The 13,828-nt window shown below is 41.6% G+C and overlaps 2 protein-coding genes across 2 annotated transcripts in view; both read left to right on the top strand.

Moving 5' to 3' along the window:
• sorcs2 (sortilin-related VPS10 domain containing receptor 2) overlaps positions 1-13,828 on the top strand; it is a 199,707-nt gene that overhangs the window by 93,881 nt on the left and 91,998 nt on the right. The gene's annotated exons all lie outside the window — the stretch shown is intronic.
• On the top strand, positions 7,994-11,199 carry LOC113642175 (E3 ubiquitin-protein ligase TRIM39-like). The gene is made up of 6 exons (XM_047812938.1): positions 7,994-8,584; positions 8,690-8,785; positions 8,917-9,150; positions 9,246-9,393; positions 10,392-10,418; positions 10,524-11,199. Exons 1-6 carry the CDS (start codon positions 8,015-8,017, stop codon positions 11,075-11,077), a joined length of 1,629 nt encoding a protein of 542 aa, XP_047668894.1. The 5' UTR covers positions 7,994-8,014; the 3' UTR covers positions 11,078-11,199.

The raw sequence follows: 13,828 nt of genomic DNA, 5'->3' as shown, positions 1-13,828 counted from the left end.
CCTTTTTCTATGGTATCCAGGACCCACTGAGACACCCTTGGCAGAAGTTTCCACGCTGCCTGGCTGTCTGATAGAGGTGTCAACCTTGCGCAGACCTCCCGGGTGCCCTGAAACCGGCAGGTGCCAAACCAGGGAGATCCATGCAAGGAAGAGGAGCAGGCACAGACCCCACTGCTCCCTGAAATGCCGGAGGTGGCAGGGCAGGCAGTAGGGGAGCCTGAACGTCGCCGACTGGCATTTTACCTCCTGGTGCCAATCAACGATAGTACTTGCTGCATTGCTGAACAAGCCCTGAGGAGAGAGGACATATCCTCATCTTTAATATTAGTCAAATTGAGCCACAGGTGCCCCTCCGTGGCAACCAGTGCAGCCATTGCACGGCCTATGGAGCGGGCCGTCTGTGGCTCAGTGGAGCTCAGATACCACCTGAAGGCAAGTTTCCTCCGTGCGGGTAATGTAGGTGAGAGATAGCCTGTAAGCATCTCCTCAATCCCAGGCATCGCCCCATACCATGGCTTTCAAGCCCTATAATGGCTGATTAGGCCGACAAGGCAGGAGAAAAAAAAAAAACGCGCTGAAAATGGAATTATTCAAGAACTCGACACCTCGGCATAGAGGTCTGGGAAATACGGCAGCCGCCCACACGCAGGCCTGAAGTCAGAAAGCGGTTGTCTAGCTTATAACGGACGACACTTACTTTCTCTTCAGGCCAATCTAATTTTAGCTTAGACATAGCCACCGCCTCGAGGAGCTCCTCGAACGTAGCTGATTGTGTCGGCTATTCAGAGGGGGAATCCCCTCCCTGCCCACATCGAGCTCCTCAGAGCCCGACGCGGAAAACCGCATGCTCATTTCGGGTTGAGAGAAATCGCAGCCAAAACACAACCCAAAACCGAAATCGAGGAACGGTGTTAGGGGAGAGGGAAAGAGAATGGGAAAAACCCGTCTCTTGCTCCATATCTGCTAATTCAACCACCGAAAATACAGCCAAGCGAGCGCAGAGGGAATCCCTCACAATGCACACAGCTGGCTGTTCAGAGGGGGGAAAGCCCTTCCCCGCCTACATAGAGCTCCTCAGAGCCCGACGCGGAAAGCCGCATGCTCACTTTCGGGTTGAGAGAAATCGCAGCGCGAGCTCCCAAAACCGAAATCGAGTGAGCGGAGTTAGGGGAGAGGGAAAGAGAAAGGGAAAAGCCCGTCTCTTGCTCCATATCCGCTAACTCAACCTGCGAACCCCGTGATCGAAGCTGCCGGCCGCCTCGGCGGATGCGGGACCCATACAACAAGGCCCAGTCGAAGCTGAGAATTACAGCAAGGTGGGATCGGAGAGTATGCACATTGCACGCAGCCGGCTCCCTCGAGAGCCGACCAGGCATGCACCTCTCCCAAACAAACAACGCAAAGAGAGTGCGTGTCATCCCCTGTGATAAAGCGGGGGCATGGATGCACGCATCTCTTAATATGCTTATTTTGCAACACATTATTGTTACCTCACCCAGCTTTCCCTAAAATATATATTTTTCTCTCCCTGTACTAGACAGACAGGACAAACAATTGACACACATACACAGAGCGCTTCCTGAAGACAATGAAGCTGGAGTAGTGTGATGTAGATGTCCTTATATGGGCGTAATCACTCAGTCATGTGTCCTTCCCGAGCCATTACAATGGCGTGTGTGCACACAGAGCTTCAGACACAACTTCCTCACAGAGGCGTTCCTATAGCGTCAGCAATGACGCAGCGTCGAGTTCCCTCGAAAGAGAACTTTATAATTTTACTGAAGTTTAAAATGCTGTAGTTCACTGCTTGAATTTCCACCATCTATTGGTGAAAAACTGCAATTATATGATTAGAATAACCAAATAACATGTGTCTCTCTCTTTACGTCACTCAGGTGAAATGAAACTCCATTTCCTAAACAAATCCCATGTTTTAAACAGGAAAACATCTTGAGTTTGAAGCTTTCTTTGTGGAATTAAAACAGTAGGTAAATACTGACAGAAACAAGAGGAGAAAAGCAGAATAAGAGAACTTCAATTTGGTAAGTGCTGCGCTCAGTGAGAATACCTGCTGATCGTATGGTTTCATGATTCATCTCTAGTTTGAAGATTTTGCAGTGTGTTTTTTTTTTCCAGACACTAAAGTCACAGCAAGTTTTCTGTAAGTAAACCAGAAAGCAGGGAGAAAGAAAAGTTTAATTCTAACAAAATTATTTTAAAGTTAATAAAATTCTTCAGATAAAATGTATCAGAGGAAATTTCTCCTTTCCCAGTTCTGGGCTTTTTGTGTAATTCACTGATTGATTTCAAAGTCTTTCATTCACTGTAGAGATTCAGAATTATGTTCATATGGGTGGAGGAGATGTTACACAAATACAAAGAAAATGCAGGATAAGGACATAATTCAGTCAGGGCTCTTAATGATGACTTACTTAAGAGTACTTAAGAGAGCATTTAAAAGAGATGTAATATTAAATTGACATGTTTTTTAAAATTATACAGTTGGAATTTTAGCCTTTCTTTCTTCCAATAAATGTCGATTGATATAAGAAATTAGGGATGAGCAAATACAGCATTATCTGTATCTGTATATGTTAACCATATGAATTATCTGTATCGGTACTCGGAGTGGGTGGGGCCTGACCAGAAAGTAGGCGGAGTTGTCTTGAAATGGGCGGGGCTTTAACCAGTATGTAATTTTAAGCATGCAATTGATATGAGTCGATCAGAAATTGTTATATTTATTGCTGATTATAAAAATATTTACAGGACAGCATCAGGATTGAGCTTCAGATCAATGGTTTTGATCATGATAGCAAACGAATTATATTACAGAACAAGTTTTGCAACAATGAAAACAAAACAATGCAGTACAATTATGAAGTAAAATGTAATGAACAACATAACTTTCTTTTTTAACTTTTATTTTTTTTATGATCAGTGTGATTTTTTTTATTTTATTTATTTTTTGGTTCTTTTTTATTTATTTTTTTGTGAGTGTGTGTGTGTGTGTGTGTGTGTGTGTGTGTGTGTGTGTGTGTGAGAGAGAGAGAGAGAGAGAGAGAGAGAGAGAGTGAGTAAGAGGGAGAGTGAGAGAGATAGAGAGAGAGAGCGGGGGGACTGTATTCTACGGATCAAATAGTCCGACGCAGTTTTTCAGATCTGCATTGACTTTAATGAAGACCAGTTGTTCCACATGGCTAGGGTCTAAGTTTGCACGCTGTGGACTGACCACATTTCCAGCTGTGCTAAAAACACGCTCAGACTGGACACTTGTAGGTGGACAACTGAGATGCTGCAATGCAAAGCGTGCAAGATTGGGCCAGCACTGAAGCTTGCCTGACCAGTATTTCACTCGGTCATCGGTAAGGCTGATGTCACCATCTGTCAGGTACGCCTCCATATCACCTGATGGTAAATGTGTCCTCATTGGCATAACCGATTTCTTTTTCTGCAGGAAAGACAAGACTGAAGTGCTGCTGGTGTCTCTTCTGTGTTTCTTGCAGGTGTAGCCACAGGGTCACAGAGCTCCATCCTTAGGAGTAATGTCCTCTTCAGTGCCTCCACATCAACATTGTTTAGAAAATAGCTGACCTTAAATCTGTGTTCAAGGAGAGTGGCAAGCAGAAATGTGGAGTTTGATGTTGATGATTGTTGGAGCTCTACCCATGTTAAATTCCTGTGTCATAATCTGCACAGCCCTGTGCTGCTCCACCAGCCGCTGGAGCATGTAGAACGTATAGTTCCACCTTGTTTTTATATCTGTTATGAGCGTGTGCTGGGGGAGGTTCAATTGTGTTTGCAGCTCATGTAGTCTGTTGCTGGCGTTGCTTGAGCAATGAAAAAGGCAAGATATGCTCCTGGCTTTGGAGAGAAGGGATGTCACAACCCGGTTCTTCTCCATTGCTTGATCACCACCAAGTGAAGCGTTTGGGACACGCAACGAATGTGCCCATATTCAGTCAAAGCTTTCACCATGGTGGCTGCATTATCTGAAACAACAATCCGTATTGTGACAGACTGACCAACAGACTCTTCCCACTCTCTCATCTTTTCCTTAGGGCAGCACAGAATGTTGTTTGATGTGTGCTCAATGTCCAGCACACCAACATTTAGCAGCCCTGCTTTCCTCTGTACTGAAGCTTCCTCTACACATTCACACCAGTGCCAAGTAAGACAGAGATATGCATGTGCATCGTGATTGCTGGTCCAGAGATCTGTAGTGAGGTTGATGACACCTCCTTCAGCTGCCTTAAGTGAATGGACCAACTCCCCTCTCATTGCCTCATACAGCTCAGGCACTACAGTTCCACTGAAATAGTGCCTCGATGGGATCTTATACTTGGGCTCTAAAAAGCCAACAAGTTGCTTGAAGCCTCTCCTCTCCACTACAGAGAAAGGTTCAAGATCAGTGCAGATCATTTTACCAATCATCTCTGTAATTTGTTTTGACCGGGGATGGTTTGCTGAGAATGGCAAATGCTGTGAGTATTGCTGCAAATGCAGTGAGTATTGGTGAAGAGGAAGATGAATGTGAGCCCTTAGCAGCACCCAGCTGAACACCAGTGACCCGAGAATGAAGAGGAGAGGAGGTGGCTGATACAGTGGGCTTTCTCGTGTGATGGACATATAGCAGATGGTTATGTAGAGATGTTGTGTTGTAATGTTTTGCATCTCTGCCTCTGCTTAGCTTGAACTTGCAAAGCTTGCAAATGGCTTTGGAGGGATCATTTTCAGAAACAGTGAAAGAGTCCCATACTGCAGAAGTACTCTTGGTCTTTGGTGGAGGAAGACCTCCATCACCAGATGCAATATTGGTCTCAGTGGGGGAAATGTGGTGCTACTGCCATTGTTTTCGTTGTCACTGATTTGACCCTCACTGTCCTGCAAGGTTAAGCAAACTCTGACGGGTGGTTCAGTGTCAGCTGAAGTTTTCTCTGTATCACTCATTATTCTGTATCACTGATCATAAGAGGGAGAGAGAGAGTGTTTGTTTGTGTGTGTGTGTATAGCTTAATTTGTAATATTATTTATACCACTACTACCTTTATATTTTATGAAATACAGCAAAAAGTTTCAGACACTCAGTGTGTAAAGTAAAAAATGGTTAGAGCCAGCTGATGGTTAAAAAGAAAAAACTTAGATGACTGGCAGAGAGAGGAAGAGAGAGAGAGAGAGAGAGAGAGAGAGAGAGAGAGAGAGAGAGAGAGAGAGAGAGAGAGAGAGAGAGAGAGTGTGTAGCTTAATTAATTTGTAATATTTATAACACTAACTTTAGCGTATGATTATCATATTGAATACTGTCCTTCTGAGAAACACAGTAATGTGGATGGACTTTCATGGGTTCCCTTACCTGACATGACGGATGTAGGCAAGGGAACCCGTGAAAGTCCATCCATTTTGAACAAGCTCCATTGAATGCCCATCAGGTGGCATGCGTAACATGCAGAGACAAGGTGTTATCCAAAATCCTGAAGTATGTAATGGATTTTTGGCCAATGAATGTGGATGAGAGTTTGAAAGCTTATCACTCATGCGGGAATGGATTGTCTGCAGAGAGAGGATGTGTGCTCTGGGGCACCAGAGTGATAATTCCAGATAAACGGAGGAAGATTGTGCTGAAAGAAGTACACGTGGGTCATCCAGGGATAGTAAGGATGAAAGCACTCACTTGCAAATATGTATGGTGGCCTAAGATGCAGATCTGGAGCAAGTCAGAAGAGCATGTGAGTCGTGCCAGATGGAACACAAAACACCACGTCAAGTTCCATTACACCCATGGGAATTTCCGGGTCAAAGCTGGAAAAGACTACATATACTGTAGACTTTGCTGGTGGTTTCCAGGGACACACGTTCATGATACTTGTGGATGCATATTCAAAGTGGTTGGAGGTGTTTAAAATGCCTAGCTTAACCTCACAAGGGACCTTCACAATATTAAGGAGGTTGTTTGCAGCATACAGACTGCCGGAGCACATTGTTACAGACAATGGAACACAATTTACGTCTGTGGAGTTCAAAAACTCCATGCAGGAAAATGGTATTCTCCATTCAACAAGTGCTCCCTGTCACCCTGCTACCAACGGGTTGGCAGAAAGGTATGTGCAGACGTTTAAAAACGAAATGAAGAAGCTTTCACATTTGACAATGGCCTTGGAAGATAAGATCTCGCTTTTCCTGATGCAGTGTCGCACAACCCAAAACTGTGCATGTGCGCACTCGTCTGGATTTTGTTCATGCAGATGTCATTGTCACTGTTCGTAGGAAGCAGTATCTACAAAAATTCTATCATGACCAACGGGCAGTGGAGAGGTCTTTTTCTGAAAAAGAGGCGGTTTATCTTCGTAACACCACAGGAGGAGGGAACAAATAGACTGCTTCTCGTGTATTCTTCAAATCGATATGTCACAGACAGCTAAGAAGATCATTGCAGTCTCTCTTCCCTCTCTTCCCATCTACACAGCATGCTGCATCCACAAGGCCAACACACTCTTCACGAAACTGCCATCTGGAAAAAGGTACCGAAGCATTTGGGCCTTCACGACTAGACTGTGTAACAGTTTCTTTCCACTAGCCATAAGACTCCTCAATAACTGAACTGAACTGTACCTAGCATTATACACACACGATACACACACACACACACACACACACACACACACACACACTGCAATGACCCACACCACGTACACACTCTTCCAATTTACATCCATATCAAACTGTTTACATGCTGTTTTACACACTGTTTCAATTCAATCAAATTTTATTTATAGAGCACCTTACAACAGCCAAAAGGAGCACAAGGTGCTTTCCAGTAAAACAACAATAAAAAATAAAATCAATAAGAACACAATGAACATATAATAGCAGTTGAAACAGTGTCTATGTGTTAAAAGCTTGTATGAATAAATGAGTTTTCAACTGCAATTTAAAAACACTCAGCACAGTGATGGATCATAAGTGTGCTGGAAGTGCGTTTCACAGCCTTGGTCCCTTGATGGCAAATAACCGGCCTCCAAACTTCTGATATTTGTATTTGGGAGTGACCAGAGAGGTATGTCCAGAAGACATACTTTACAATACGACATGTGACTGCTGCTATAATACTAATGTGTTCACTCCAGTATTTTCACAGACGTAATATAGATTGAACATAGAGTATTTACACTGTATTTGTTTATTGTCTTTTGTGTACTGTCTTGTATTTATTCACTGTCGTTTTGTCTTTTGTCTTGCTCGTTGCTCCAGGTTGCACAAATTCACTTTGTGTCTAGGACTACTTACTAAGTCCTTAACTCTGTCTGTTTTATGTAGCACCATGGTCCTGGAGAAACGTCTCATTTCACTGTGTAGTGCAATAACTATATATGGTTGAAATGTCAATAAAATCTTCCTGACTTGACTTGACTTGAAGCAAGAGATCTTGTAGGATTCAGCAAGTTTTGGGAGTGTTGTCCTTACTTTTGTCAGTAGGTTCTGGAAAAATTTCATATGGCACTTTAATGCTGACAACAACCCTTTATCTCCCTGTATGTGCTGTACCTCATGATACTCCCTTTGCTTCTCACTGAGGGGGAGGGGTCTGTGCCACAACAGGGGTGATGAAGCATCACTGTACTTCTTTGCACCCAGGCAGTAGGAGTGTTCTAGGAGTGTTTTTAGGCTGCTTCTGGGCTAATATGTGTGCTCCACTGTCACAGAGGTAATAATACACAGGTGTTAGAATCGTACCGTGAGACCGGCCTCCGTTACATATTCAGCCAAAGCTCGGCCATGTGTAGTGTTGTTCCACATGGTCTCCAGCTGTGAACTGCTGCTGCTCCTCCACTGGCAGCACTCACAGTTCATTAACTACTGAACAAGCACTTCTCCATGCTAAATGATGCTTTTGTATGTTGCTCTGGATAAGAGTTTCTGCCAAATGCTGTAAATATAAATGATGCTGACCTGAAAATGAAATGAAGTGACACAATTTATTAAACATGATGGAATCTCTGTGTCTCCGCTTTCAGTCATGGCTTCCTCCAGCAGTGTCCTGTGTGAAGATCAGCTACAGTGTCCCATCTGTCTGGAAGTGTTCACTGATCCAGTCTCTACTCCATGTGGACACAACTACTGTATGATCTGTCTCAAAGAGCTCTGGGACAGCAGTTCACACTGCCAGTGTCCAGTGTGTAAAACCAGTTTTCCAAACAGACCTGAGTTATGTGTGAATAAGTTCATTTCTGCATTTTCTGCTCCTTTTAATAAGTCTTCTGAAGTTCCAATGGGGAATAACACCCAATCTCAGGTGTTCTGTGAGGTTTGCTTTGAAAAGAAATGTGCAGCTGTGAAGTCCTGCCTGATCTGTATGGCCTCTTACTGCAAGACTCACCTGGAACCTCATGAAAGAGTTTCTTTATTAAAGAAACACAAACTGATCGACCCTGTGGAGAACCTGGAGGACTACATCTGTCAGAAACATGAGAGACCCCTGGAGCTGTTCTGTAGAGACGACCAGATGTGTGTGTGTCAGTTCTGTACTGAAGGAGAGCACAAAACTCACAACACTGTTCCTCTAGAGGAGGAGAGCAGAGAGAAGAAGGTGAGTGACAGGAAATAATAATGGATAATTAAAAAAAATGTTTGCAAATAGATTATAATGAAAAAAGAAAAGGGAAGTTTAAATAATGATAAATATATGTCTTAGATCCAGTTGGGAGAAACACAAGCAGAAGTTCAGCAGATGATCCTGGAGCGACTGAAGAAGATTGAGGAAATCAAACACTCTGTAAAACTCAATGAAGTAAGTCTCTTAACTAACCTACACCATAGCTCCTTTATATATACAGTAATAAATTAATAAATATAACTTTACTGGAGTCATTATATAATCATGTGGAACAGAATGATTTTGTTCAAATTGAATCCTGTTAGAAAACCACAGAGAAGGGGAGAACAGACTTTGTGGAGATCTTCAGTAATCTGATGAGCTGCATTGAGAGAAGCCAGACTGAGCTGTTTAAGGTGATGGAGGAGAAGCAGAAAGCAGCAGAGAGGCAGGCTGCAGAGTTTATTAAAGAGCTGGAGCAGGAAATCACTGAGCTAAAGAGGAGAAACACTGAGCTGGAGCAGCTCTCACACACTGAGGATCACCTCCACCTCCTACAGGTCAGAGTCCCTCTGTTTCTCAATATCAATGCAGCACATGACAGGACAGCAGTCCCCATGCTGAGGGATTTCTCCTCTCTCCTGCTGTACTGTAGATTTACCCGTCACTGTGCAGCCCTCCACACACCCAGGACTGGACTGATCTCACAATTACCACTCATCTGAATGTGGAGACTCTGATGAGAGCTCTGTCTCAGCTTCAGGAAACTCTCAGAGAGGAAATGGATAAGCTTCACAAGATCAGTAAGTGTTTAATGATTTGAAAGAAAATGTTTTTGTGAAATAGATTAATTTTTCAAAATTACTATTATTTCATAATTAATACTTTGGGTTTCTTTTTGTAATTAAAAAAAAGTCTGTGATTATCTGCAATCATATCGACAATACTGCAATCTGTCCTTCCTCTCAGGTTAAAAGTTTGGGTGTCATCATGCATAGCACACTATCTTTTAAAGCTCAAATTAATAATATAACACAGATTTCATACTTCCATTTGTGCAACATTAATCGTCTCCGTCACTTTCTTTCAAATAATAATACTACAGTTCTCATTCACGCTGTTATGACTCAGCCTGCACTTTGGCCACGTGCAGTTGTTTTGTTGACGTTTCTCGTCACGTATCTGCTCCGCCGTCGTCTGCTCCTCCCTGTCACCACACCTGCTCCTCATTGTGTCATCATTGTCCTTTGTATTTAAGTGTCCCGCGTTGCCGATGGCAGCACGGAATCTATTGTTGTCTTTGTCCTGTCTCTAGTCCATGTTCTCCGCGGGGGGTGCCGCCTCACTTCCGGGTTGCGGGCCATGTCGCCAGCCCAGGTTTTGTTTTGTTTTTTCGGTGTCCTGTGACATCGCCCCGCATTTGTCCGGTGGGGGGCGTCGCTTCACATTTTGTTTCCGTGGAGGACGTCGCCCCACTTCCTGTCCGTGGGGGGTGTTGCAGGCCCGTATTTTCTGGCCCTTATGGATTTTCTGTTCTGTGGCTCTATTTTTTCTTCCCCGCCCTCCCTCTCCGTTCTTGAGAGGTGAGACTGGCTCGTTCTGGACGTCGCTCGTTCCCCCTGCTCGGCTGTGGACCTCGTTCGTTCCCCCGGCTCGGCGCCATGAAATAAAATGCATTATTATTATTATTATTATTATTATTATTATTATTATTATTATTATTATTATTATTAATCTACCCATCAATGAAGCAAAATAAAATGTTAACAATTAATTATTTTCAATATAATTCTCCAAACAGAACTGAAGAGAATTCAACAATATGCAGGTTTGCGAGCTCTTATTGATCACATGACTAAATGTATTTAGATTTCTTCACTGTTCCACACTGTGCAGTGATAAAACTGATGTATGCTGTGTTTCTGTCTCTCAGTGGATGTGACTCTGGATCCTGATACAGCTCATCCTGAACTCATCCTGTCTGATGATGGGAAACAAGTTACTTGTGGAGACAAGAGACAGAAAGTCCCTGATAATCCAGAGAGGTTTGATCATTGTGTCTGTGTGTTGGGAAATGAGGGATTCACCTCAGGGAGATTTTACTATGAGGTGCAGGTCAGAGGGACTGAGTGGGATTTAGGAGTGGTCAGAGAGTCTATTAACAGGAAAGGGGAGATTACATACATCCCTGAGAATGGATATTGGTGTGTGTCTCTGAGGAATAATACTGAATATTTGGCTCAGGACACTCCTCCTGTCTCCCTCTCCTTGAAAAAGGCTCCTCAGAAGGTGGGGGTGTTTGTGGATTATGAGGAGGGAATGATCTCCTTTTATGATGTTGATGCAAAATCTCATATCTACTCTTTCACTGGTCAGACTTTCACTGAGAAACTTTATCCATGTTTCAGCCCTTGTCTCAACGACGGAGGTGAAAATTCAGCACCACTGATCATCTGTCCTGTTAAAAAATCTAATATACATTTGTAAAATCTTTTTATTTCTTAATAAAAAATAGAGCAATGTTAGTATTATTTTGATTTCTTCTTTTAAATGCTTTTAATAAGAATTGTAAAAAAAAAAAGATTAATAAATCTGTTCTGATGTTTGTCTCTTTATGGTGGTTTTTCTTGTTAACGTGATATAATCCCCAGCCCTATAACTGATCTGCAAACCATATTCACCAGAATTTGTTTTTAATCTTTACTATGAGTCAGAATCTATTTTTTTTAGATTTGCAATCATTAGGTAAATTTGAGGTTAATTTTTAAACGTTTGATCACAAAATAATATCCTCACTGACTGAACAGTGGACATTTAACTGGGGACTTGTATCACTTTACTTTCTGTAATGTTCAATGTTTTAAATGTTGTATATATAATATATAAAATGTTATATATATAATATATATGCCTGTGCATTTAGACACTTCATCCTCACCCACAACATGAATTTATATAATAAATAAATAACATGATAAACATACTGTATGTCTTATAATGTTTAGTTAATATTATTTTTTATTAATATAATAATTCTGCAGACACTTGAGTTGCATCTCCAGCTCATCTTCACTGGAATTAATGTTTACCCCAGATCCTAGAAAATTTTATTGCCTACTAAATTATTTATTTTTCTTGGCTTATTACTTTTTCACCTGTATAACTGAGTGTGTGTTTCATGTAAATTAGATTATTAGATATGTGTTATGATGATACATTTTGTACTAAATATTTATATGCATAGGATTTGTAAATAAGTGTCTAGTTGGGTAAGCCCTCTCTGCATTATCACAACTGACCACTAGAGGACAGAGTCTTCCAAGTCTTCATTTCACTTCCTGTAAACTATTTACTTCCCACAGTGTGTAATTTTTTTCATGGTAATCTTATAATACTAATAATGTTTTGTATGGATGTACCAGAAGTTAAAATATGTGTTTATTTGTAAAGTTATTTCTTTTTTAAGCTGTTTGTGTTGCTGTGATGTTTACTGCATAACAAACAGTTTATTACTGTCTTCTTGTATTACTAAACTGTTGTATGGTGTGTAAGGTGGGTACATTAGTTCTGATAATAAAAATTTGAGAAGGTAATTACTTTCTTTTTATAATAAGAGAACAATATCTTCACACCTCTCATCCAACCCAGACCACTGACTGCCCCATCACACCTCTGGGAACCCCTTTAACAACTCCCAGCACTCAAGTTGCCCTCACATTTTGTGAAGAGGATATGAATTGTCTCTTTCAGAGACAAAAGGCAAGGTGTCTCCACAATCAATGGAATGAATGATAAAGGCCCTGTCACTCCGACATCTGTCATCATGGAGACCTTTAAACAGCTGGTAGTGGTCCACCTAAAGACTGTTTATTAACAGTCTGTGTAGTGCGGTCAACAGTGGGCTGCATTACATTCTGCAACACCTGGACTCCCCAGAGACATTCGTTCGGATGCTGTTTGTCAACTTCACTTCGGCTTCTAATACAATAATTCCGAAAATCCTCCACTCCAAACTTCTAAAGCTCACTATACCCCATGCCATCTGTCAGTGGATCACCAGCAATCACCCTGATTAACAACTTAATATAATTATATTCCTTCCTTCATGTCTATAAGTACTGCATACTATTACATACTATTGCACAATACTGTTATTTACACTACCCACACATTATGTACATAACTGAAAAAATGATACTGATGATATGACACTTTATGTACATACCTGACTGATACTGACTGATCAGTCATTCTATACTCATATTTAATACTCATTCTGTCTATATTGTATCTCATCGTCCGCATTGTCTTGTATAGTTTGTATAATATGGTGATATTTATGTCTGTATATTTGAGGCTCACAAACAGCTGGGACCAAATTCCTTGTGTGTGTCAACACACTTAGCCAATTAACCTGATTCTGATTCTGATTCTGTTCTATCCCCAGCAGAGTGCAACACCAAGTGATGAAACTCCAACCAGGGGTAGGGTGTCAGGATGGATCAGGTATGACCTGAAAGAAGTAGCTGTCACACTGGGATCTCGGAACACTGGGAGTTCAGTAATTGTTTGAGAATTGCTTCTCAGTGTTTTTTTAACAAATCATTCTCACTCACTTTCATCTACTAAGTTGTATTTTTCCTTCACTTCCTCCTGCCTGTGTAAATACTTGACCACTTTGGCAGGTTTTTGGCAGACTTCATTACATTAAGGCCTAAATTAAACAGTGAAAATGTATGTAGGGCTCCAGAGAGAGCAAAAGGGCAAAGAAAATCACTCAGCACCCCTCATATCCAGCACACACTCTTCAAACTGTTGCCATCTGGTCGACGCTACAGAGCCCTGAGCACCAGAACGACCAGACATAGGAACAGTTTCTTCCCTCAGGCAATCCATCTGATGAACACTTAACATACACAGAACAAACTCTATTCTTACATTATTTACACATACTTTATACATATTTATTTTTCCACTGTACATACAACTGTCTTTATTATATATGTGTTCATGTCTTATCAGTGCCATTCTGTTTACACTGTGGAGTTTCTGTACTAGAACAAATTCTTTGTATGTGAAAACATACTTGGCAATAAAGACCTTTCTGATTCTGATTCTGATTTTTTAATATTAATTCTTCATATGTTCTTCAGTCACAGCATTTTCTGTATATTCTACTGTTTGTTTAGGTTAGAGGCGTGGCTTATTACGTCATTCTTCTGAAACAAAAGTAAGGTC

Source organism: Tachysurus fulvidraco, chromosome 1, assembly GCF_022655615.1.
Source record: "Tachysurus fulvidraco isolate hzauxx_2018 chromosome 1, HZAU_PFXX_2.0, whole genome shotgun sequence".
NCBI lineage: Eukaryota > Metazoa > Chordata > Actinopteri > Siluriformes > Bagridae > Tachysurus > Tachysurus fulvidraco.
This window is presented reverse-complemented; position numbering and strand designations above follow the sequence as displayed.

Bases quoted from the DNA above. Each gene is read 5' to 3' on its own strand.
- LOC113642175 (XM_047812938.1), top strand. From the start codon at position 8,015: ATGGCTTCCTCCAGCAGTGTCCTGTGTGAAGATCAGCTACAGTGTCCC. The intron at 8,786-8,916 runs GTAAGTCTCTTA...GAATCCTGTTAG, and splicing joins ACTCTGTAAAACTCAATGAA to AAAACCACAGAGAAGGGGAG. The intron at 9,394-10,391 runs GTAAGTGTTTAA...TTCTCCAAACAG, and splicing joins GGATAAGCTTCACAAGATCA to AACTGAAGAGAATTCAACAA.